The following is a 26119-nucleotide window of genomic DNA, read 5'->3' as shown; positions in this document are numbered from 1 at the left end:
TCAGTGGTTTAGCACCTGCCTTTGGCCCAGAGCACAATCCTGGAGTCCTGGGATCGAGTCCCGCGTCAGGCTCCCGGCATGAAGCCTGCTTCTCCTCCCTCCTGTGTCTCTGCCCCCCCCCATGTCTATCATGAATAAATAAGTAAAATCTTTAAAAAAAAAAAAGAAAGAAAAAGAAAATTAGAGAAGAATATCTGCATGACTGAAGTAACCAGTTATTTCCTGAACAGGATGGGAAAGCACTACGCACTATGCACAAAAAAATAATGGATAAAATTAGGAACTTTTTTTAATCAAAAGATGCAATTAAGAGAATGCTAGGTAAGTGACAGAGTAGAAGAAAATATAAAGAATGTGTATAGAATGTAAAGAATTCAAATCCAGAATATATAAAGAATGCTATGCATCTTTCAGAAAGAGGTAGGCAACTAGAAAAATGGACAAAAGGGTGAAGAAGCCCTTATCCAAGGCAGTATCCAAGTGGCCAATAAATTTATGAAAATTTTCTCAAGCTCATCAGGAGAATGAAAACTAAAACCATAATGGAACACCACTACACAGATTGACCAAAATAAAAAAGACAGATAAAGCCAAGTGTTCAAAGGATACAGAGCAATTGGAACTCCCATCCCATGTACTGCAAGTATGAGAATAAGGTTTGAAAATTTTTACTTTGGAAAAACTGTTTGACATATCAGTTCAAGCTGAACATATACATGCAATAAGATTTAGCAGTTCCATTCCTAGGCATATACTCAGAAGAATACATATATGTGTTCACCAAAATACATCTACAAAAATATTCACAGCTCCAGTATGTGTAACACCCAAAACAGCCTGGCAACAACCCAAATGTCCATCTACACAGAATGAATAAGTAAGTGTAGTATATACAATTAAGTACAATATAGCAATGAGAATAAATGAATGACAACCCCAGGAAGTAGTATAGGTGGACATTTTCACTTTTTGAAAATTCACCAAACTGTACACATATAATTTTGTACATAGCTCTGCATGAGTGGTAAATTTGGTAGACTACAAATAGAGAAATATTCCTTGAGCTCTTCTCTACCTACTTCACCTCCGAATATCTAGAGGTAGAGTCTGGAGATGTGCATTTTCAATTAGCCTCTTGAGGATTTCTCGTGTGCTCTAAAGTGTGAGAATCTGTGGAATAGAGAGCCAATTTGCTAGGTGCTTGGGGACCCATGAGCCAGAGAGCAGCCACTTGAGACACAATAAAGAATCTGGAAAATCTGGGTGAGCTGCATAATAGGAAGAAGAGTTAATACTTGCATGGGGATTCATAATTTACAGAACTCTTTTGTACAGGGATTATATTTCAACATGAAGGAATATGGAGACTTAGCTGGGCATTAAAAAAGGACCAGAGACAAATCAAGGCAACAAAAAGCTATCATACAGAATGAAGTGTGTTAAAAAGAAAAAGATATGATTTTTTTAATGACTGCAAGGGAATAGACCAGTAGGTCCATAGTGGCTAGTGCCGAGTCATTTTTAATCATCTTTTTGTCTACTTTTGTCTACTTTCCAAATATTCTGTAAGAGACATACACTTTGTTTTCTAGAACTGAAGGCAGGTAGAGAAGTAGGTGGGAACAAAGACTGCAATTAGACAGTCCCAGACTCAATCCTGTGCTTCTCATTAGCCAGATGAGCCCCGTAAACCATGTGGTTCAGGTGGGGCTGACTCCATCCCTAGCTCCAGAAGTGGGCACTTCACTCAAGCATCAACCAATCATGTTATGTTATGCCATGGCCACATAACCAAGGTTAAGCTAATGAGAATTAGTCTCAGGACCCTCAACAGCACTCTGCAGGAAGAGATTTCTTTCCATTGCACTTGGAGCTGTGAATATGACAGCCTGGGTGGCTCAGTCCGTTAAACATCTGCCTTCAGCTCAGGTCATGATCTCAGGGTCCTGGGATTGAGTCCTGCATTGGGCTCCTGCTGAGCAAGGAGTCTGCTTCTCCTTCTGCCTCTCCTCCACCTTTCGTGCTCTCTCTCTCGCACCCTCAAAAATAAATAACTAAAATCTTTAAAAAATATATATATGACAGCCTAGAACTGGGAGGCCTACCACAGGTGAAGGCCTGCCTAAAGTTGAGGCTAATCCAGTAAAAGTTTAGGAGTTTAGGAAAGATAACTTTCTGATAACATCAATTGAATATCTTGATCCAGCCATACCTAAAGCAAACAACACCTGGACTTTTCATTCATTAATCAATAAATTACTTTTGGTATAAGCTCATTTCATTTTTATTATTACTTTGGGTCGGAAAAAGTTACTAATTAAAAATACATTGAGATTTGTTTAAAAACTGCCAAACTACTTTCCAAAGCAGCTATACCATTTTGCCTTCCCATCAGCAACGCAAGAGAGTTCCGGTTGCACAATATCATCACAAACATCTGATATTATCAGGCTTTTTAATTCTAGCCATTGTATAGTTGTCTTATCTCACTGTTTCAATTTACATTTCCTTAGTAACTAGTGATGTTGAGCATTTTTCTCATGTGCTTATTTGCCATACATATATTTTCTGAATGAAAGTGTCTTTACAAACATTTTGCTCCATTTAATTGGGCTATTAACCTTCTCATTACTGAGTTATAAGGGTGGTTTTTTGGTGGGTTTTTTTTTTTTTTTTTTATGTTCTGGATACAAGTATTAGATATGTGGTTTTCATGTAATATCCCTGAATCTGTGGCTTCTTTTTCACTTTCCTGGTAGATTTATATGGGAGGTGGGGGGAGTAAAATTACTGGCAAAGAGATCAGCAAGATAAGGGGGAATGAACTTTGTATGCACATGAGACAGCAGAAACCAGCCTGTACATACTAGCAAGGTCAATGATCATGTAGTTAAAATTGTTAAATATGGTAGAGTCAGGATAGGGACAGCATTTCAAGGCAAGCAGAGGAACTTAGAATAGATATAGTAAGCAATAGGGAGCCATGAAGCATTCTTGAACATAGGAATGGCATTGTAGCAATGGAAACTCTACCTGATGTGGCACAAGAAGGACAAGGGAGAAGAAAAGACAAGAGGCAGGGAGGCCAGCTAAAAAAGTTGTATGGCAATCCAGGAGTATAAGTGTGAGACTGTGCACTATGATTTTGGCAAGTGAGAAGTGAGGGGATTTAGTGAATGGTGTGGTTCTTTTTTTCTTTTTTTTTAAGATTCTATTCATTTATTCATGAGACACACGGAGAGAGACAGAGACATAGGCAGAGGGAGAAGCAGGCTCCCTTTGGGGAGCCCGATGCAGGATCACGACCTGAGCCACAGGCAGATGGTCAACCACTGAGCCACTGAGGCGTCCCTGGTGTGGTACCTTAAAGTTAGAAAAGGGAAAGTATCTTGACAAATTGAATATGAGGGATAAAAATAAAGAAGAGGCAATAATTATAGAAAATGAATAGATAGAAGGGATTTAAGAGATCATTTAGTTCAACTCCTCACTTCACTGTGGAGAAACTAAGGCCTAGAGAGGAGTAGTGATTTTACCAAGGTCACATAACAAGTTCACAAGAATCAGAAGCATGCAGATCACTGGGAGCCAACTTTATGCCACCATGACGTTAATCTAATCTCAGAACTCTGAGGTCTGAAGTCTCTAATCTGGAAACATCTCACTCTTAGAAACTTGCTAGAAAAAAAAAACAGAAAGAAACTTGCTAGACGTGAGCATTTGACCCATTTGAGCAATAGATGCATTTCTCCTCTCTCAGTCTCTCCCAACTTCCACCCCAACTTTAAAAAAACATTAAGAAGTGTTTCCCTGCATGCTTTTTTCTCCACCTACATATTTTTTCCTTCTTTGACTTGACATTCATATCCACCAGTAGAGTTTATGATGTAAACCTACACTGTCCTCGTTAGGATAAATGTCAAATTACAGCTATAGGTATATCTACCTACATGGATGTATCTCTGATCATAATGTAGAGGGAGGGGAAAAAGCAAGCTGCACAATGATATCATTTTGTTTAAGTATCAATCTTCAGAAAAAATTCTTTGCAATGATTATGAGTACACAAACATGTAATAAAAGCACAAAACCGCTGAATTCATGAAAGTGATTAACTCTGGGGAGGAAACGAGGGAGGGAAATGAGACTGGGAGAGAACTACCAGGGGACCAGGGGACCAGGGGACTCTACTTGCATCTACAATGTTTTGTTTTTTTTTAAGAGAATGAAATTAAGGTATTCTGAAGCAAACATGGTATAATGTAGAAATGTACTAGAGCTAGATGGTAGTTTTATTGTTCTGAAATTCTCTGTTATCAGTAAGTTCAAAATGCCTCACAAGCTTTTTAAAGTTCAAATATGAGGCATCATTCAGTACTGCCAGCATTCTTCCTCAATTTCCTATTATTATACTCATGATTCACATTTACCAAAATTGTTGAAAGTTAAAAACACCAGCAATCAATATAGGCAAATGTTCCCTCTCACATCCCCTGTTTAAGAGTGTAAGTCTGCCAAACTTCTCCAAGCAAGTGTTAAAGATAAGGGGACAGTGCTAGAAGCTTTTAGGTCAATAAACTTTGACATGACTTACTCTGTGATCCTCAGTGAGGAACTATAATTTATTAAACAGCGACAAGAATCTCCAAGGGTCCAGGAAGTCAGACATGACAGCAGTTGACCAAAACCAGCACCTCTCACCATGTGCAATGGGGAGATTTATGTGAGCAAATGAGAAACATTACAGGGAACAGATGCTGCAGGCAGAGCCCATATGTGAGAATGCAGGTCACTTGAGTGGCCAGAGCCAACATTCATCATTGTGTGACACGGTGGCAAACCAGCCAGGCATCTGTCCAGAGCTCGGTGCTACCAAGAGCCTTCTCCTTTCCTGCTTCCCTTACCCCTGAGGACTGCTGGTCTTCATTGTTTACTCCACTTTAAACAGATGTAATGGCAGAAGCAGCTAGAAACAGGAGCACAGTGGAGCCAGGAATTAGGGAGAAGGGTTGTAGGAATAGTCTTTACTAGTGAACAGTAAAACAGTCCACAATTACTGAGGGGTTATCAGAAGCCAGACCCTGTGCTAAATCCATGAGATGAATTATCTGATATAATCCTTACCCAAAACTCTGTGTGTGACCAATAGTACCATTGGATCCAGGTTACAGACAGGAAAACTAAGGTTTGAAGAATATACGAGTTTTTCCCTAAGTCACGGAACTATGGAGTCACTCCAGAATATGTCTCATACTTTGTTCTATTTCCCTAGGAAAAACAGGGGAGTCTAAAAAGGGATTTTATATCAATGGTCCTCATACCTACAACACCCATATCACCCTCTCTGGGGAAAAGCCCTGATAAGCACAGAAAAAATTTTAGGGAAATGGTATGAAAAGCCTTGATAAAGGAAATGGCAAGTTGACTCAGAGAAATAGTGGATTCGGGATCCCAGCCACTTAGAGATACCCCCAATCAGGTGAAACAATAAAATCATTGGACAGTAATATCATAAGAACTCTGAGGATGCTTTCTTCAGTGTTGATTGGTTGGCTGGTTGGTTTTGAGCCACAGAACTCTTGTTCATGAAATCTTGGGCTGAGGACAGGATGTCACACAGAAGCAGAGCTGCTCCAGCTGAAGCTGGGGGTCAGAGAGCAGGAGCAGAGCTCCCTAAGGCACCTCTGCAGGCCAAGCCTACATTCCCTCATCTTATAGATGAGCAAAGGCCTAGAGGGAGAGCTTGATAGGCTAGAGTCACAGAAATGTAATTAATATGGCTGACATTTCCTGTGTTAAATCACTGTTTGCCAGGTTGTTTTGAGTGTTTCACACGTAGACTTAATCGCCCCCACACACAACTCTATGAAGAATGTATAAAAATATATCAATAAATCTATAGACAAGGGGACTAAAACAGAGAGGTTAAGTAAATTGCTCAAGGTCAAGTCAAAGAACCACGATCAAACCAGACATTTTGGCCTCCAAGACCAGGTTATTAACCATGGTGATGGTTAACTGCCCAAGTGATGGTAGACCTAGAACCCAGGACCCTGGCTTGCAGACCAGTGATCCTTCATGTTCCCCCACACTCCATTTAATGTCTGCTCCTGCAGGGTACAATGGCAACAGGATTTAAGGAAAGGGTCTGACAAGCTTATAAATCTTAGAAATCTGGAGATGCAACATGTTTTCATAGCTAATGGTTGTGCCTTTTGTGCCATCTGCAGATCTGTTTGTCTTGCCTAGCAGTTCTTCTGGGCTCCCTTTCCAAGGAACCACATGGTGCTCCAGGAAGACATGGAATCCTGACAAGGGTTAGGAATGATTCCTCGGCATGGTGCTCTCCTATCTCCCAAGTTCTCCCCGACTCTGCCACTTTCCCCCAAGGCTGCCACATATCCTGATAATTGCCATACTTGAGATGGCAGGACCCCACCTTGGTCCTGCTCTGAAAAAAAAGTGAGGAGTCTGCACTAGGGTGACAAACCACCCTAGTTGCCTGGGACTCTTCTGGTTTTAGCACCGATTGCATCCTGAGAAAGCCCTCGGACCCGGGCAAAACTAGGATGTTGGGTCACCTGATATCAAGTCTCAGATGACTTGACAATTTCTTAGGGCAACGACTCCATGGCTTCAAGCTGACGTACCAAAAAGAAAAAAGGAAAAGAAAGAAAATCACTCTGTAATAGGTAGGAGGCAAGAAATTGCCTGTTTTTGTCTAGTGACAGCAACCCTGATGAAAATAGGGTTGAGTGACTGAGGCCAAATTTATGGCCACTCATGCGCCCCAGGGGCACTCACTGCCTGAGGTTCTTTCCTGACCTAGGGAATCCTGGGAAGAAAAGACGGAAGGGGTTAGTCACACCCTGCCAGTGGCAGCCAAAAGCAGCACTGGCTCCTTACAGAGCTCAAAGTCTCTCTCATCAGGAAAAGTAGAAGTTTCCCAGGGTCCACTCCCTTTTCACAAAGCCAGAATGACAAGCACTGGACGAGGGAAGGAGAGGGGGCCAGAAAGCAAAGCCATCTCGCCGCTACGATCTTTGGAAAAGCAGCTTCCCCAACCCAACAGATCCCTGAGTCTTCACTGGACCAATCACCTCAGGGAAGCCACAGGCCAACCCCCTCCCCCAGGTCAGGAAACTCACCTGGGCCCCAGGATAGACTCGGCTCCCCGGGAATGCAGAAGCAGCCACCCATGTGTGCATCATTCTCCCCAGGCCAAGGCCCCTGGGAACAGCAGCCAGAAGAGCACTGGGAGGGACAGCCTCCCAACGGTGTCCCTCCTCCCGCCTCCTCCCTGGCACACTAGGGACCAAAACCCAGCTCAATGCACAATGCAGCCTTTGACATCAGGCTGCAGCAGGAGGCCCAGGCAGGAGGGGAGGGGCAGCCCAGCCCTCAGGACCCATAGTCCCTACACTGTCAGGCCTCTGACTGGGGAGCAGCACTCCTCCCTGCCTCTCTGCAGATTGCTTCAGGCCTATCAGGCTGTGGCACATTCCTCACATTCTAGGACTGAGATACACAGTTGGGTTCCTGTGGGGGAGGCCAGGGTGGAGGAGAAGGGCAGAGAGCATCCCAGGAATCAAGGCTGCTGTTCTTGTTTCCCCCTGGCTGACTTGGCCCGCACTGACTTGCCTGCCCATGAGAGAGCCATCCCCACCCAGCCTCTCTGTCTGTGAACACCTCCCCTGGGCGCAGCAGCTCACCGGGGCGCCAGCAGCATTGGTGAGCCAGCTCCTCACTGGTGAACGGGCACAGCCCCAGCCCCTGTTCCTAAAGCCTTGGTCAGAAGGAACCCAGGCAATCGCCTGCTGGAGCCCAGCACCTTACTGATGAGAGGATGCAGGACCAAGTCCGGTAAGGTTACAAATTTGCCCAGAAACCTGGTGACACCAGACCAGCCTCTTTTTCACTTTGGACAAGTTGCAGAGCCGGAGAATGCAGTGGACGCAGTACAGAAAACCTCCTGCAACATCTTCCAAAGGAGGCAGGGAAAATATGGTTGAATGTCCACAAGACTGGATGGAGGCCTGACTGATCTAACAGCCAAGTTCAAGGATCACTAATTACTTATTATTTTGTTAGTGCCTAGAGCAAAGTTCAGTGGGGAGTGAACCAAGGAGGGAGGAGGCACAACTGACAGGACACAGGAGTCCTATCCACTGCTCTGCAGGCTACATGCAGGCTGGACTGGAGGTCACTCGCACAGCATTTTAAGGAGGGAGGTGAGTTGGCCATGTTTATATTCTGGGAGGAGCACCCGGGTGACAATATAAAGGATAGCCCAGGGGCCAGTCCCATGGGGGCTGTCACGAGTGTCCACTGCACACACCAGCTCAGACTCAGGTGACAGAGTCTGGCTTCAGTTTCAATGCTGACTCATTTTGACACCCAGTCACTTAAACGTTTGCCATGGGCCAGGCACTCACTATACATTACTTCATTTCAATCCCGTAACAGCCCCATAACATAGGTCCTTCCAGCTCTATTCTCTAAGTGAGGAAACTCACAAAGAGGGGCATATAACACATCCGAAGCCCCACTATGTATGAATGTCAGATTCAGGACTGGAGTCAGGTCTAATTGATTCCACAGTTGGGGAGCTTCATTTTTCTGATATATAAGCTCTTTCCATGACCACAGTGAAAAAACAATTAGATGATCTGATAGTGAACCCTCAGAGCTTGCTGACCACTATGGAAGGCCCAGGAGAGGAGGGCTAGGGTGGGGCAGGGAGGGCAGCGGCGGTGGGGCGGGGGGTGGGGGGGACAGGGTCTCTCCAGTCACATGGGGGATTACATGCAGGATGTTTTCTCTGTGCACTTCTGTCTAAAATATCCACTTTCATAATGTCCCATGCCTTTTCCTTCACCGAAGCAGTGTTTTAGGATGTTTTCTTGGGCTTAAGATAAAAGAGCAAGAGTTTCTTTAGAAGATAGTCACTCAAAATTTTGGGAGGATATAAGAATCAGATGGTGAAAAGAAACCATGGTTTTGGGACGCCTGGGTGGCTCAGCGGCTAAACATTAGCCTTCAGCCCAGGGCACGATCCTGAGACCTGGGATCGAGTCCCACGTCGGGCTTCCTGCATGGAGCCTGCTTCTCCCTCTTCCTCTGCCTATGTCTCTGCCTCTCTATGTGTCTTTCATGAATAAATAAATAAAATCTTTAAAAAAAAAAAAAAAGAAAGAAAGAAAGAAGCCATAGTTTAAATTGCACATGATGACAAATGCTCAGACTTATCATTTCTCCTTGACTAACCTGTCCACCATTCTTACGCAGGTACAGCAATAGAGATCAGAAATTGTAAATGACCAGGACCAACCAAAGGAAGTCTGTCTGTCCCAGGTGACACTCTGAGGCAGTTGGCTGAGACACACATTTTGGCAAGTCCACTCTGGATAAAGTCATTGTTTTTCTTGAGATGCAAGAAACTAGTGCTATTCTGCATATGGGCTAAAGCGTATGAATATGCCTTAGATGAATTAGCCTGAACAAAGGCTTTCCAGACAGAGAGAGCAGCAGGTGCAAAGGCCCTGAGGCTGGACCATGGCTGGCAAGTGGAAAGAAAAGCATGTGTGGTTGAAGTCCATGAGACAGAGCAGGTATAAAGATGAGGTGAGAGAAAGCAGCTAGAGGCTAGATTGCAGAGGACATTGAAGGCCATCTAAGGATTTCAGCTTCTACTATGAGTGAGATGGGAGACAATATAGGATGCCAAATAGAGGAGTCTCATGATAGACTTATAGTTTTAAAGGGTCACCCTAACTGCTCCTTGAAAAATAGGCTGGAGGCACCTAGGTGGCTCAGTTGGTTAAGCATCCAACTCTTAATTTCGGTTCAGGAGATGATCTTGGGGTCCTGGGATTGAGCCCCCTGTCAGGCTCCACTCTCAGCAGGGACTCTGTTTGAGGATTCTCCCTCTGTCCCTCCACCAGCTCATGTGTGCTCTCTCTCTAAAATAAATAAATCTTAAAAAAAAAAAAAAAAAGGAAAAAGAAAAATAGACTATAGCTGGGATTCCATGTATGCAGCAAATGTAACATCCAGGAGAAAGATAATGATGGTCTGTACCAGAGTGACAGCAATGGAGGTAATAAAAGGGGTTTAGGTATTAGATATATTTCTGAATGACGAGTATCTTAATCAAGGCTCTGCAAAGAAGAAGAATCAGTAGGATACAAATATATCTGTGATACAAGGTGGGCACTGTCCCACCTAAGAAGCTCCCACTAGGCTTCAGGAAATGAGAAGTATGATGCCATGTTCTTCTGGGAAGTAGCCAGACGTCCTGATTTGTCATAGAAACCAGACATCAAGATTTTCACATGAAGTTCCCAAATTTTTTAATGGCCACAAACTAGGCTCACTCCAGTAGCATATACACTAAAATTGGAATGACACAGAGATTAACACAGCCCCTGTGCAAGGGAAACATGCAGATTCATGAAGTATCCCATGGTTTTGAGTATTGTATAGAACTGCTGAATCATGGGGCATCTGGGTGGTACAGTCAGTTAAGAATCCAAATCCAACTCTTTCAGCCCAGGTCATGATGTCAGGGTGTGATGAGACTGAGCCCGACTCAGGCTCTGCACTATCAGAGAGTCTGCTTAAAATTTCCTCTCCCTCTCCCCCTCCCATGGGGGTGCTCTCTCTCTCTCTCTCTCTCTCTCTCTCTCTCTCCCCCCCATATATAAATAAATAAATAAATAAATAAATAAATAAATAAATAAATCCATCTTTAACAACAACAACAAAAGAATTGTTGAATCTTATGTTGCTCAGTGGAAACTAATATAATGCTGTGTGTTACTTATACTTTGATAAGAAAAACAAGAATTAAAAAATTAATGCTCAAAGACTAATTCAGAAAATCTTCTAAAGCACTGTGTAGGCCAATACTTCAGACCAGACAAACTTACCTTTTTCCATTTTATATTTATTATACAATAGGTTGTGTTGTTAAAATATAAAATGTGACCTGCCTTCTCTGCCATATGCAAACTCTTGAAACTAAACTAAATTTTTAAATTTCCTTCTAGAGGTATTGGTTTGAATTAAGATTTGCTTTTGAAATGCTATAAAAGTATGTATTAAAAATACAGTGATTCGTCCAGATTTTTATTTCTGATGAGGAAACTTGAATTTTTTGTACATTAGCTGTTTATAAAAAGCATCTTAAGAAAACTAGTACATTCTAATAGAGAAAAAATTAGAAATAAAATTTACTTGTATTTCAATTCAGGCCAAATCCAGCCCACAAGCAGCCAGTTGGACCCTTCTGATGTAAAATTGAAAAATTTTTTCCTTGGGAAATTCACAGTCTAGTTGGGATAATATATGCACTGAGGAACTATAATTCAAGGGGAAAACTGTAAGACTATGTCATGGGTGGAATCCTCTCCCCTTCAAATATAATATATGGAACACTGAACCCTCAGTACCTCAGACTGTGATTTTATTTGAAAATAGGATTGTTGTAGATATAATTATTTAGGTTGGGTTCATACTGGAATACAGAGGGTCCCTAATCCAATATGACTAGTGTTCTTATAAAACAAACACCCTGTGAAGACACAGACCCACAAGCAGAAGCCCTGGCAACAATGAGGGCGTTGAGTTACACATCCACAAGCCAAGGAATGAAGGGGATCGCCAGCAAACCACCAGAAGTCAGGAAGAGTCAAGGGATGATCCTCCCTGAAGGTTTCCAAGGGAGCTTAGCCATGCAGACACCTTGATTTGGAACTTCTGGTCACCAGAGCTATGAGACAATATATTTCTATTATTTTAAGTAACCCAGTTTGGGCAGTTCGTTAGGATAACCCCAGGAAACTCCATCTGGATATGTTTTTACCTCTCAAAGGTCAGTTTGGGCATTAGATTTGTGGTCAGAAGACCAAAGTTCAAATCCTGGCTCTGTCATTTCCAAGTTGTATGCTGTTTGGCATAGTCTGTCCTTTGCAAATAACAATGATAATAATAGTCACATAGAGATCACAAAAAATCTCTATCTCATAAAATGATTGTGAGGATTTAAAAAGTGTTTCCAGGTGTTGATTTTTTACTTGCACAAATCTTGCACTTGTGTGTGTGTGAGAGAGAGAGATCACTGTTATACCAGTCTTTGGCATATTGTCCATGAGTCCAGACTCTGAGGAAGAAGGGACATCCTTGTTGAAAAGAATGTACCTATCAGCCATGACAGAGACAAAAATCTCAGTTCCAATCAGAAAGCTTAGGAGGAAATGCACCTCAGTAAAACTAGGACTGCCTGTCCTCAGATAATCAAGAAGATTCCTTTCATTACTTCAGGCAAAGGCATCTAGCCTAGCCACCCTAGCTGCATTTCTCTCTTCTTGACTGGCCAACATTTTCAACAGACACACGTTTTGCAAGCAGTTTACTTAAGAAAGAAAAATAAATACTCATGCTCAACTATTTTCATCACTATTTGGCTTTTGTGATCTAGTAAATTGGTTTCAAGCAAAAAGAAAGGGGTATTTTGGGTGTTTTCGCTGATAAATTTCATTGGGTGACCTTGGGAAAGTCAACCATTTCCCCTTAGGTACTTTCCTTATGTAGTCACTCTGTGTCCTCACCCATTCAAGTCTTGTTCCCATGATGACTTTGTTCAAGTTCCTCTGAAAGTGGGATCCCCAGATCTCCATTCAACCATCCAGCAGAGCTGTGTATTCTGTACACAGCACGGAGGCACTGTCCCCTCCTTTGTTTTATGTATTGTACTTTTGCTAATGGATTCCAAGTTTACATCAGCCTACAGGAGTCAGGAGATAGTTCACATTCTACCTACTTGGAGACATTTATCAAAATCCAGATGCCTAGATCTTACCCAGCTCCAATGAAACAGAATCTCTGATTAGAGTCACTCCTAGTGATTCCAATGTGCCTCCAGATTTCAGCAAATAATGCCCCAGGGATTTCTTTTACAGAGATGAGGGACAGGGACAGGTGTACATTTCAGGGGTCTAAAGGTCCATAGAGCTCTCCTTTTCTTAATCTTCTGATCTATACTAAAGTTAATTAAAAGCCTTAACCACAAGGGGAGACCACATGCAGGGAATCTGGCTCTCTCAATGAAAAGAATGTGAGGGGACACCTGGGTGGCACAGTTGTTTGGGCCACAGACTCTTGGTTTCAGCTCAGGTTGTGATCTCAGTGTCATAAGATCGAGCCCCCAATTGGGCTCCATGCTCAGCATGGAGTCTGCTTGACATTATCTCTCTCCCTCTCCCTTTGACCTCCTCTCTGTGTTCTCTCTCTCTCTCTCTCTCTCATGAATAAGTAGAAAGAAGAAGAAGAAGAAGAAGAAAAATAAGGAAAAGAAAGAAGAAAGAAAGAAAGAGAGAGAGAGAGAGAAAGAAAGAAAGAAGAAAGAAAGAAAGAAAGAAAGAAAGAAAGAAAGAAAGAAAGAAAGAAAGAAAGAAAGAAAGAAAGAAATGAGAGGGCCCCTCTCATCCTCAAGTTTCAGCATCCACAAATAACAAAAAAAATGATTTATAATTATTCAAGACTTCCATATTGATGAAATCCTCTATCTTACTATATCCTCACACCTATATCCATAACATAGGAGCTGGACCCACCATTTTGTAAGCGATGAAAGGGCTGTGTGAGAGAAGTCAGGTGACTTCTCCAGGGTCTTACTGCTAGTAAATGACAGCAATAGCTTTTCCCAAACATTCCAGCCAGCACCTGCATATACAGTAAGCTTCACCACTTAAGACAGCCAGGAGAATAGAAACAGACACATATATACAGCATCCCAACCCCCAACCCCTCCCTCAAGCAACATCTGACTACTAATAAAGATCAGATTATCTTAACCTCCATAGAACCATGTTTGTACAGAGGTCAAGCAAATGAGTAAAACAGTTTACCATACATACACTAATTTTAAAGGTTTCAAAAAAAATAAAATGTTTCAACAAACATGAACATCCAGGGAAAGTAGGAAAGAAGGACAATAGACCAGTCCTTCTCAAACTTTAATATGGATATTAATTATCTGGCATGATAGGAAGAATAATGCCCCCCAAAGATATCCACATCTCCAGAGCCTGTGAATATGTTTATGTTTTCTTACCTGGCTAAAAGGACTTTCTTGATAGGATTAAGTGAAGGAATTTGAGAAAGGGATATCAGATGGTCCAGATGTAACCGCAAGGGAGGTGGGAAGGTCAGAGTCAGAAGATATGACAAGCAAACTAGAAGCCAGAGGTCAGAATCAGAGAAAATGATTTGAAGATGCTGCTACAGTGCTGGTTTTAGATGGAAGATGGGACCATAGGCAAGAAATGTGGGAAGCCTCAAAAGCTGGCCAAGGCACAGAAAGGATTCTCTAGAACTTCCAAGAGGAACACAGCCCTACCAACACCTTGATTTTAGCCCAGTGAGATCCACTTCGGAAATCTGACATCCAGAACTACAAGATAATAAAGTTGTGTTGTTTGAAGTCACTAAGTTTGTCATTTGCTACAGCAGCCATAGGAAACCAATAGACCTGGGAATGAGGAAAATGCAGATCCTAATCCCCGGTCTCTGAGGGGGTGAGACGCTCTAGTGGGAGCTTGCAGGTGGTGCCCATATGCTGGCTGTTGGACCACGCTTTGAGAATCGAGGCCATCAGAACTCCCCTGCAGCTGTTCTTTCAGTGTCTGGAGCCTTCAGTTAGTAGGGGATGGGAGCATGATCCCACAGAACCCTCAGTTCCTCACCTCTGACTGCCCCAGTGTCTGTGCCACTGCAGAGTGTGGACCTGTAGTCAGTCTTATATTCAGTATCACCTACTCTGAGACGTACCTCCTTTTATTCCTATTTCTGCCCCCGCTTATTCACTTTAGTGATTATAGTCCTAAGTCTGTGTTTATTTACCATCTCCCCCTCACATTTCTGCTGTCCTGTTCCCACCATGAAACACAGTGCCTGATGGAATAGGCACTCTTAGATGAAGGAAGGAAGGAAGGAAGGAAGGAAGGAAGGAAGGAAGGAAGGAAGGAAGGAAGGAAGGAAGGAAGGAAGGAACTAAAAATTTAAGGAAGCTCTTAGTTCTTGTTTAACTAGATACCTGACCAAATCTCTCACAACTTATATTTGTACAACTGATTTTGTTTTAAGCTACCTAATCCAAAAGTTTCCACTGATCTAAGTTTTCTCAGACTGTCTCTATGTTCCAAGCAGATGAAATCAATCTGAATATTGATCTTTCCCATCCCTGTCCAAGATTTCTCCCCAACTCTGAAAAGCCTGCTGCAGCAGGTCAGTTCCCAAGATGCAGACCCCGAGAGGAAGACTTGTAGGCAGCAAGCTTATGGGGTTGTGTTCACAGGATCCCTATGGGGGGGAGGGGACAGAACCAGGCAGAGGACAGAGTGGCCTGCAAAGCACTCTAAACAGAGTCCTCAGCTGGTTCCCACAGGGAGCTCAGGGGTAGGTGGGCCATGCAGAGTCATCCTGGGCCAAGGGCATCTGATAACAACCAGCCACTGGACTGGCTACATCCTCATAAGGGCCAGTCATTGAGGGCAGGGTGCCCCAGAAGGGGACACAAACTGGACGTGGCACTCTTCTGTTCTAGGCAAGCCCCAGAGAGGGACTCAGATGAAAGCATCGACCTTGAAAGCTTCCAGCAACTGGAGGAAGGGGTGGGCCAGTCGTGATAGGTGGGGATCCAGGCAGACTCCAGAACATCCACCACACATCCCTTCTGTTTCCTCAGGCACTGGGGGAAAAGAAACTATTAAATCAAACTAAGACCAGAATAGAGCTCTGTGTCACACCTATATGAACTAGAGAGGAATAGACAGATGCAGAGAGAAGAACACTGATGTAGAAGCGTCCAGAAGGAGGAGAACTGTGTACACAGAGCCTGTCTTAGAGACAGAGTTCCTCTGAGGTAGGATGTATGAAGGCGTTGAGAGTACAGAAGGTGTGCATTTGGAGTAGCTCATGGGTGAAGGCCACAATAAAACCAAGGAGGGGGAGACAAAAGGAGTCCATGGGGGTAGCATAATAAGAAGCTGATTAGAAGGAAATTGGAGGGTTGCTGGTCCCAGTGAGGGATAGACAGGACTGGCTGTTAAAAGTTTGCAGGGGTCCAGTCATGGGGGTTATGTCTTTCTTCCAGGAGCCTCAAAATGGAGCAGGAACAGCACACAACAGTCCAGAGCTGACAAGGCAGGAGGGTCAAGGGGCACTAGGGTGTGAGAATCCAGGGGGCTGGTGAGACAGTTACTGAAATGGGCCACCTCAGAGTCAGGCTAGATTAGGAGACCGGGGATAGAGATATGAGATCAGATACCATGTCACAAGGTCATAAAGAGACTGTCCAGCAACTTCTGGAGATTTCAAGGAGTGGGAGAGCCAAAAGACAGAGGGAGGCTGCAGAGGGGAATTTCAGAGATCATGTTTATAGTGGAGAGTAAAGGAGAGCCCCTGTAGAGCATGGTGAGGAAAGTACTGTCCTGTCGGAAGGCCAGGTATTCTGTTTGAAATGGTGTCAACACAGCCACAGTCATATATGTGTGGAAAAGTTCAGACTGAGGATTGAATAAAAATGTGAGGCCACTTTCAAACCGCTTCACTCCTAACCAAAGCCCAGTCCCCTCCCTAAAGGCAACCACAGGCAATTTGTAGCATCTTTCTGAACTCTGGCTCTGCATCCTAGACACATGTATATGTGATCCCATTTCTGTATGGAAAATTATATATACATATATTATATATACATTATATATATATATATATATATTCCCATATAGGATCATATTATGTAAATTATCATATATCTTAATTGGCTCACTGCTTCACTCTTGGCCCGGGACTCAGCCCGCAGTGCGTGAATGACAGTGCTGATTTGGCCTGTTTCACTTGACTTGTGGCTGGAGCTTCAAGTTAAAAAGATGGGAACTCTTGTAGAAAAGAGAAGCTTCATGAGGGCAGCCCAGGCAAGAGCCATGGGTAAAGCTGACCCAGAAAGGGTTCCTCTTTCTCCTTGACAAAATCAAAACAAACAAATGAGTCCCAATGGTTTAGCCATGTGGATTGCTAACATTTTCCTGTTTCTAGATGAGAGTTGTTAGTCTCACTTCCTGAAATCTAAACAAAGTTCAAAACAAACTTATAAACAAAGGGATCCTCTGCTTCCCCAGATCTCAATTCCACTCTCCGAGAGGAATGAGCCAAGATACTACTCCTCTGATGACTTTCCCAGCAGAGCCCCATGGCTTCCTCCTTCCTGGTGGCCACCAATTGTTGTGAACATCCTCATGGGTGTAGATTTTTATTTCTGTTAACCCCTTTCTTCACACCCTTATAATTATGTAGGGAGTAGATTGTTTTTCCAATGGAAATTATTTGGGGCTTTTAGATGGTCCAAGGTTCAATGATCTCTCCTAAAAGCCTAATCCATCAGCATCCAGCTGAGCAAGGTGAAAAAGATTCTAGGCGGAGATGAAGGGGCTCCACATTCAAGCCTGATGCTGTGTTGGCCTCAGCATGAGGCCAAGAGGCTGAGCAGCTGGTTCAAGGGTGGGGTTCCTCAGCTACCAAATGACTTAAGGGCTTTACAAAGCAGCTGTGAAGAGAAAATTAGAAAGATCCCTGAAAGCATTTTTATTAATTGGGAAGCACAGGGAAGCACTGTGTGTGTCTTTAAACTGAGTCTACACAACTGGGGGAAATATTTGGTCAAAGAGAGAGAAATTAATCTCAGCCTGGGATAAAAAGAAAGAATTCAAGACCATGTCACCTTCATGTATGAAGTTATGCTGCTTTGAAAGCCCTTTCATTCAGATTCATTTACAAGCCTGTAAAATGAAGAGGCAGGGTGAAATTCTTATTGCATTTGCAAGAGAAGGGATGGAGATAGAGAAAAGAAGTACTAGAAGCCTGCTCTCTCTCACCAGGGCCCTACCTGAGTACTTCTCTGCAAGGAGATGGAAACCTGGATGCAGGCCAGCCTCATTTAGCATCAATGCAATTGGCCCAGAGGAAGGACCATGCCCCGCAATCCCCATGGCAACAGAGTTCCCCGCACATTCCCAGGCAGGGAAATGCTGACAAGAACAAATAGTGGAAAGGTCCAGCAAGCCTGCATGAGAAGAAAGAGAGATGAGGGGCTTGTCACATGGGTAGGCGTAAGTGAATAATGATAATACTCGTTAACACACACAGACAGCTTCATATGGATGCGTTACACTAGTATTTTCGTGGATTTTCTCACTTGATGCACATAACCACCCACAGGAGCAGGTCCTGTCATTATCTCTATCTAAAGGTGAAGGAGGGATGCCTGGGTGGCTCAGCATTTAAGCATCTGCCTTCGGCTCAGCACATGATCCTGGAGCCCCAGGATCAAGTCCCATAATGGGCTCCCTTCATGGGGCCTGTTTCTCCTTCTGCCTATGTCTCTGCCTCTCCCTCTGTGTCTCTTATGAATAAATAAATAAAACCTTTAAAATAAAAAATAAAGGTGAAGGATTTGAGGGGCTGGGAAGCTGAGTAAATTTCCATAGGTCACACAGCTGGCAAGTGGTAGTATCAGGATTCAGAAGCCAGTGGACTGAATCCCAAGCTAGGCTTTTTGACTGGGGCACCACTGAAACTCCCTAATTTTTGCATTTGGTAAAGAATAATGCAATCAACATTTATAGAACACCAGAGTATGCGGAGTGGAAGAAATCCTGAAAATGACCAGAGGATTTCATTCAAAAGATTGATTAAGCACCAACTATGTGCTCTAATCTAGGTTGGGATGGGGAGAGTGACACAGTGGTAAGGTCAATAGATAGGGATATTCTTTCATGGAGCTAACATTCCATTGGAGGAGAAAGATAACAAATAAGCAATGAATTAATTAGCAATGGAAGTGGAAGGGGGATAGATAAAGAGACAGAAAATGCCAAGACATAAGATAATAGACTGGAGAAATCCCTAATATCTCCATCGACTTGTCCAGCCACCACCTTTTACATTGAAGAAGACAGAAACAGTGCTCAAGACTAGACCACATCAAGACCAATAAACCCATCACTGGAAGCAATGTTGGGTTTATTTTCTTATCATTGTCTAGCCCATAGACCTCAGCACTCAGGGAAGGGAAACCAGCACTCAAGCATCCCCTGTTGGCTCCAAGACACAAAGGACAGACCCTTCCATCCCTGTATCACATCCCAAGACTCAGGAACAAGCCCAAGCAGAGCAGAGTCAGTACGTGTCCAGCAGATTGGCAGCAGTAGGCTGCCAGGCCCCCAGACGCCCCCACTCACCCCTCCTAACCACCCCGTGAGCCCATATCATGGATGTCAATCTCTCTTATTTCATTTTGCTCCTCTTGGAATTCAAGACTGTAGATGAAGATGAGGATACATGAACCAGTCGCAGGAGCCCAGGCAGGGGCTTCTGGCTCCTAATTCTGGCCACAAGGTGAATCCTGGGGTATATCACTGCTCTCTGAGCTTGGCCTGGCCTGGTCTGGCCTGGACAGACAACCCTATGGAGACCAGTGCCCCACCTCTCTGCGGTCCACACTGTCTTCAGGCTCCCGAGCTGAGCCATGGACATAATCAGAGGTGCACACACAAGCAGGCCCTACAAGCCCTGCTTCTACCCTGCATTTGGGATGTCGTTGTCCCGTCCTCCTCCCCATTACCTCTTTCTCCTCCCTGCTCTCACTGTGCCTGTTAGTCCACTCACCTTCAAGGTCAGTGTTCACAGCCCAGACTGAAAGGGGACAGCAGAGGCAGAGAGAGCACCTGAGGATACAGAACTGGCAGGGACTGCTTTCTCACTGCCCAGGTGATGAAGGAGGTTGGAAGATCTGAAGATTTAAAGGCAATTGGGGCAACAACAACAACAACAAAAGTGAAAAGAAAAGCATTCAAGTTGGAAAGGAAGAATTAAAACTATCTCTACTCTCAGGTGATATGATCTTATATGTAGAAAATCATAAGGAATCCAATTTTTAAAAACCATTAGGACTAATAGAGGAGTTTATAGCAAGGTTGCAAGATAGAAGAACAGTATACAAAAATCAATTTTTGGAAGGGTGCCTAGGTGGCTCAGTCAACTATGTGTCTGACTCTTGAACTTAGCTCAGGTCTTTATCTCACAGCTATGAGCACTCTGGTGAGTACAGTCATGAGTGTGAGCCCTCGTTGGGCAGGGAGCCTGCTATTAAAAAAATCAATTTTTTTCTCTGCATTAGCAATGAACAATCCAAAAATTAATTTAAGAAAACAATTCCAGGGCAGCCTGGGTGGCTCAGCAGTTTAGCGCCGCCTTCAGCCCAGGGCATGATCCTGGGGTCACCGGATCGAGTCCCACATCAGGCTCCCCGCACGGAGCCTGCTTCTTCCTCTACTTGTGTCTCTGCCTCTCTCTCTCTCTCTCTCTCTCTCTCTCTCTCTCTGTCTCATTAATAAATAAAAACAAAATCTTTAAAAAAAAAAAAGAAAGAAAAAGAAAATTCCATTTACAATAGTATCAAAAATAATAAAGTACTTAGAAATATATTTAACAAAAGAAGTCAAAACATACTCTGGGAGCTACAAAACATCATTGAAAGAAATTAAAGATCTCAATGAAGGAAAAACAGCTCACGTTCATGAATTTGGAAGACTTAATATTGTTAAGGTGGTGAGACTGCCCAAATTAATCTACAGATTCAAAGTAATCTCTACAAATCCTAGTAGTTTCTTTTCTAGAAATTGACAAGCAGACACTAAAATTCATATGAAGACTTAGAAACCCAGAATAGCCAGAACAGTCTTGAAAACAAAGGATAAAGTTCTCAATTTTACACTTCTTGATTTCAAAAGTTACTGTAAAACAATGGTACTCAAGACAGTTGGTACTGATATAAGGATAGATCATTGTAATAGAATCGAGAGTCCAGAAATAATCCCATGTCAATTAATTTTCCACAAAGCTACTGAATCAATGGAGGGAAAAATAGTCTTTCAACCAATGGTGCTAGGAGAATTGCATGGCCACATGCAAAAGAATGAAGCTGGAGCCTTCCCTCGCACTGTATATATATATATATATATATATATATATATATATATATATATATATATATAGAGAGAGAGAGAGAGAGAGAGAGAGAGAGAGAGAGAGAGAGAGAGAGAGAAATATAGCATTACCTTTAACTAATGAGACTGATTCATTTTGGTAATGAGGCAACTGTTGGTCTTCAGAAGAGAGTGTCAAATTTTGGTCCTCAAAAGGACTGGGAAAAAAGCCCACACTTTCCCTGCTACCCCATCTTATGCATGATATATATAACATCCCACAACTGGCTCTGACCACCCCCTCTCAGGTATTAGAATGTCAACCTTGCTACTGAGACTGTGCTGTGAGCTCCAGGGTAACCTAAGGGGGTCACTAACCTGCCTGGCTGAGCCAAAGTAATCACAGCCTTCTTTTACTAAGGGACTCCTCAACCACATGGTATCCACAAACCTCAGTAGAGGTAAAAGGTTGGGGAAGCCTGGCTTACTATTCTGAATGCTGCTTCCACTAAGTATAAGACAATCTGGTCTATGTAACCCTGGATTTTTTATACCAATTATACCAATCAACTATTATCCACATCATCAACTCAATTATGACTATAGCTACAACTTCATGGATAGGATTGGAACAACTCCTTTTACAGTTAAAAAGATCCTATTGCTCTGGAGGAACTTGGGCCTTCAGAAGATACTAGAACATACAATCAACTGGTGGCAGATATTATATCAATATGAACAACCTATAGGCAACCAGGCCCACTCCAATCTCCTGTCACTTTCCTAAGCCTAAAAAGAACATCTCACCTCATCACTGAAGATAGTAATATTCCTGCACCTGAATTAAGGTCCAAGGAGGGTAATGAGAAGAGGGGAGTCAGGACAAGGCCTCAGACCTATGATTTTTTCCACTTCACATTGAGAAGTGAAAGAAGACCATCAATACTCATTCTTCATGGCTGAATCCTACCCATCATCTCACTGATTCATAATATAATCATGCTCGTAAGTAAGTAGTGCTGTCACCAGCTCATCACTGTGGACCTGGACTGAACAGTTTCCAAGCAGGCTGAAGTAAGAATGAAAATGCCCCTTCCAATAGCACTTTCTCTTAGAAGACAGCAAAGCCCTTTCTTAACCCTATCTTTTTTGAGACTACATGGTCCCCACTTTCATAGGAAATGTAGAAGAGGTTACCATAAATGTAAAGGTTAGAGAAGAACCATTAGATAAAATTTCTTTAGAGTTAGGCAATTTCAGCAAAAAGTCTAGGGACAGGTAACACAACGTTGACAAACCATGAAACAAGGTTGAGTCAAGTCAGAAGGCAGCTTATACAACAGTTACAACAAGTTCATTGTGAATCATTACGAAAAGAAAAGAATTGCTATGGAATGGAAAGTGGGGTTGAAGGAATGTCAGGGGGCTGGAAGAAAATTATCATAAACAATAGAGATCTTTATGCCTGTTCTGCTAGGCACAAGCCAAACTTGGCTAAAACTAACCTTGCTAGCTAAGCTTGGCTCAAATTAACTTTCTTGCTGATAGAATTAGCATAGAAGTAAAGAATTTTCAAACTAAAAGTTCTTTAAGAGAAGACCCAGTTTAGATTGTATCTATGTATCTTTTAAGACCTTTTCTACATCTGAAAAGACTTTTTTTTAGTTCAGAATCATTTTTTAGAAGAAATATAATGACAATAATTAACAACAGTAAATAACAACAAAGATCATGCTTATGTTGAACCAGGCACTGCCTGAGTGCTTTGTCATTTGTCATTTGTATATGTCATTTGTCCTCACAATAGTCCAGTGAGGCAGCACTATTATTGTTCTCTTTTTACAAATGAAGAAACTGAGGTACACAAGGATGAAGTACTTGCCAGCTAGGCTGCTGTAGAGAAAGACACAAGAGGAGCTTCCCTGTTTATTTTTTTATTTTTTTGAAGATTTTATTTATTTATTCACGAGAGACACAGAGAGAGAGAGAGAGGCAGAGACACAGACAGAGGGAGAAACAGGCTCCATGCAGGGAGCCCGATGTGGGACTCGATCCCAGGACTCCAGGATCACGCCCTGAGCTGGAGGCAGACGCTCAACCACTGAGCCACCCGGGCATCCCGCTTCCCTGTTTTAAGCGGGATAAAGGACAGGGTTCAGAATGGGGAAGGTATTGGTCTCTGCAACTTCTCCTTCTCCCCCTACAGCTCACATGACCTTGTTTGAAGACCTTTGATAAGAAAACCAGGAGATGGAGGTAAAAAATGGCAGTGGCAGCTGGGTCCAGGGCACAGTTGGGGCTACCTGTGTTGCATGGCACCCATGACAGGAGAGATCAGCTCACAGATAGAAGGCCCTCACCTACTCTGCAGCACTCCCCAGCATGGGAATAAACATGCTGAATGTCTTCCTAAAGTCGCATCACGGAGAGCAGGAGAAACCTCTGTGTGTCACCTACCCCATCTCCACATTGGGACCAAGCCCTTTCCCTGGGGAGATGGTAATCACACTCCATTCCTTAACTCTTACGTCAATCTACTTCTGACCGGCTATGAGGAGATAAATAAAGAGAACCCAGACCACTACCCAGTGGGGACCACAGCACTGGTTTGGACCATCAGTGCGCACACGGATCAGAAAAGTATATGGGACCTTATGCTTACCTTCCTTACTTGTATCAAATGATAACTAGTACACTGATCTTCCATTCCTTTGCTATGGCAGGAGATGGCTTAAATAAGTAACCTAGATTGTTCCACTGGGGGAAAAAAGCAGGAAAGAAAATCAGAAGATAAACTGAATCACTAAAGGTCAAAGTAGGATAAAGATGTGACAAAGATAAATATTTTTTTAAAGATTTTATTTATTCATGAGAGACACAGGGAAAGAGGCAGAGACATAGGCAGAGGGAGAAGCAGGCTCCCCGCAGGGAGTCCGATGTGGGACTCGATCCCAGGACCCCAGGATCACGCCCTGAGCCAAAGGCAGATCCTCAACCACCAAGCCACCCAGGCATCCCAAAGATAAATATTTTAATACATACTAACTTTTAAGGAAAGAAAGGGAAATCCTTAGGATCCAGAAACAAACACAGAAATCAAAACCCTATGAATAAATGGGAACAGATGCCATGAGGACCCTGGAGGATCTTAGCCAGGACATGAGTCCGAGCAGCTGGGTTGGCCTCTAATTCCCCCTCCTCCTTACTAGAGATAACTTTGGGCCTACATCAAGCAGGGAAGCTAAAAGGTTGCTCCCTGCATAAAGTTTGAAGTCTGGAAGTGTCGCTATTCCATCAAAAAGGAATTAGAAAACTCCTTTCCATCTTCCAAGGACACCTGGAGAAGCTATGTGTCTGTCTGAGGACTTGTGTGGAAAAATCAAACACCCAGTTGTGCTCCTTGAGAAGGGATAGGATCTGAATTTACCCTAAAGTCTGTAGGTATCCCAGTCAAGGGACAAAAACTAGCCCTGAATGTTCATTCTCTAGGGAGACAACAGAAATTATCACAAAAACTACTCTTCCACAGTGTAGGGTTCATGAGAAACCTAATTTTTTTTAATGCTAAAGAGTAGCTCAGATTATGGTTGATCCTTGAGCAATATGGTTTGAACTGCACAGGTCCACTTTTTGATAAATACAATACAGTGTTGTCATTGTATTTTCCTTATGATCTTCTCTTTTTTTTTAACTCAATACATTTAATTGGTTGATTTCCACAAACTATACACTAAGTTTTTAACCTTCACAAGCCAGAGAAGTGCAAAATGTTCCTTTACAGGCAGTGGGAAGAGAAGGCAGGACTAGTGGTGGCACCTTCCAATCCTGGTTGGTCCAGGGGTAGGAGTGGGGAGAAGGTTTCTTTTTAAAGCAAACCTCTCATTTCAATGTGCAAAGGAATTACTCTGGTTGCTGTTAAATTATATTGAAAATAAAGTGGACTAAAAAGCAAATATTACTCTATGTTGGGGTGGAAATGAGAGGAAAGAATGAATCCTTCAAAGCTGAGGAGGGGAGAGAGTTGTGGGAAGGCTCTGTGGTTCATGCTACTCCATTTTTACTTTTGATGGTCTCAGGAATGTCCAGTTATTCTTCTCTATCTGCACCCTTTGGATATGCCTAAAGGTGCACCAGCTGTCCACATGACCATCTCAACTTTCCTCAAAGGTTTTCCACCACTCTCTTTCTCATTTGTCTTTTTTTTCCAGCTTCTATCTCTTCTTCCCTTTGTTGTTTCCTTTCATGCATCTCTTTGGCTTCTCTCTCTTTCCTTTTAATTTCCAGATCAGCAAAGAGTTTTGTGGTCTGTTTGTATATACTGCTTGTTTAAACAGCTTAGGATCATCCTCCCCGACATTAGTAGGATTTTCCTTCCCCCTTAATTGCTTTTCTCACACTCTCACAGTGTGTCCTGTGTAATATTTTCCTGCGTGAATGATATCCTGCCCTCTCTTTTGCTCCTGATCCAGTAGCAACTTATAAGCTTTGTTCACAGCCTCCAAAGCCTTTTGTGTTGTCAGCATCATCTTGATTTTTGTCAGGATACACCAATATGGGTAACTATCAAAACTTCTTTTTTATTCCTTCATCTGTCGCTTCAGGATCTATCTGAAGATCCTCAAATGGGTTCAAAGTGAAGTAGGAGGAGCCAAGACAGGTCAGCCTTTTGATCTGATTTTTGGATGTTAGAACTGAATCTCTCTTCTCTATTTGTTTCACTTCATTGTAGAAGGTCATACATGCTTCCTTCACGCTCCCTTGGCCAGACAGAGCACCACTCTTTCCTGAAATCACCATTTCTCCCTCCTGATGATTTTCTTAATTACATTTTAATTTATCTAGCTTACTTTATAATAAGAATACAGTATATAGAACATACAAAATATGTGTTAATCGACTGTTTATGTTATCAGTAAGGGTTCTGTTAACAGTAGTTAAGTTTGGGGGAAGTCAAAAATTACACACAGATTTTCAACTGCGAAAGGTTTTAGCATTCCTAATCCCTACATTGTTCAAGGGTCAACCATAGATCATAAAGAGATTACAAATCACACAAGGAAATTAACTACTGAGAG

At 42.8% G+C, this 26119-nt stretch overlaps 1 protein-coding gene, 1 non-coding gene and 1 pseudogene across 5 annotated transcripts in view; 1 reads left to right on the top strand and 2 right to left on the bottom strand.

Annotated features, from left to right (window-relative positions):
* SH3TC2 (SH3 domain and tetratricopeptide repeats 2) overlaps positions 1-26119 on the bottom strand; it is a 104275-nt gene that overhangs the window by 49516 nt on the left and 28640 nt on the right. The window contains exon 1 of one of the 4 annotated variants that reach the window (XR_005358455.1): positions 7149-7351. The exons of 1 other annotated variant lie outside the window; for it this stretch is intronic. Coding sequence is in view for 2 of the 3 variants with exons in the window: in XM_038535081.1 (XP_038391009.1) it covers positions 7149-7200 (52 nt within the window). In the remaining variant the exon portion in view is untranslated. Of the gene's footprint in view, positions 1-7148; positions 7352-26119 lie in introns of those variants that run through there. 2 more of the 4 variants (XM_038535081.1, XM_038535082.1) reach the window with 2 other exon arrangements.
* On the top strand, positions 10369-10472 carry LOC119871690. The gene has a single exon (XR_005358761.1). It is a non-coding gene; the product is annotated as a U6 spliceosomal RNA (small nuclear RNA).
* LOC100686243 lies at positions 25091-25841 on the bottom strand (annotated as a pseudogene).

Source organism: Canis lupus, chromosome 4, assembly GCF_011100685.1.
Source record: "Canis lupus familiaris isolate Mischka breed German Shepherd chromosome 4, alternate assembly UU_Cfam_GSD_1.0, whole genome shotgun sequence".
NCBI classification, from domain to species: Eukaryota; Metazoa; Chordata; class Mammalia; order Carnivora; family Canidae; genus Canis; species Canis lupus.
This window is presented reverse-complemented; position numbering and strand designations above follow the sequence as displayed.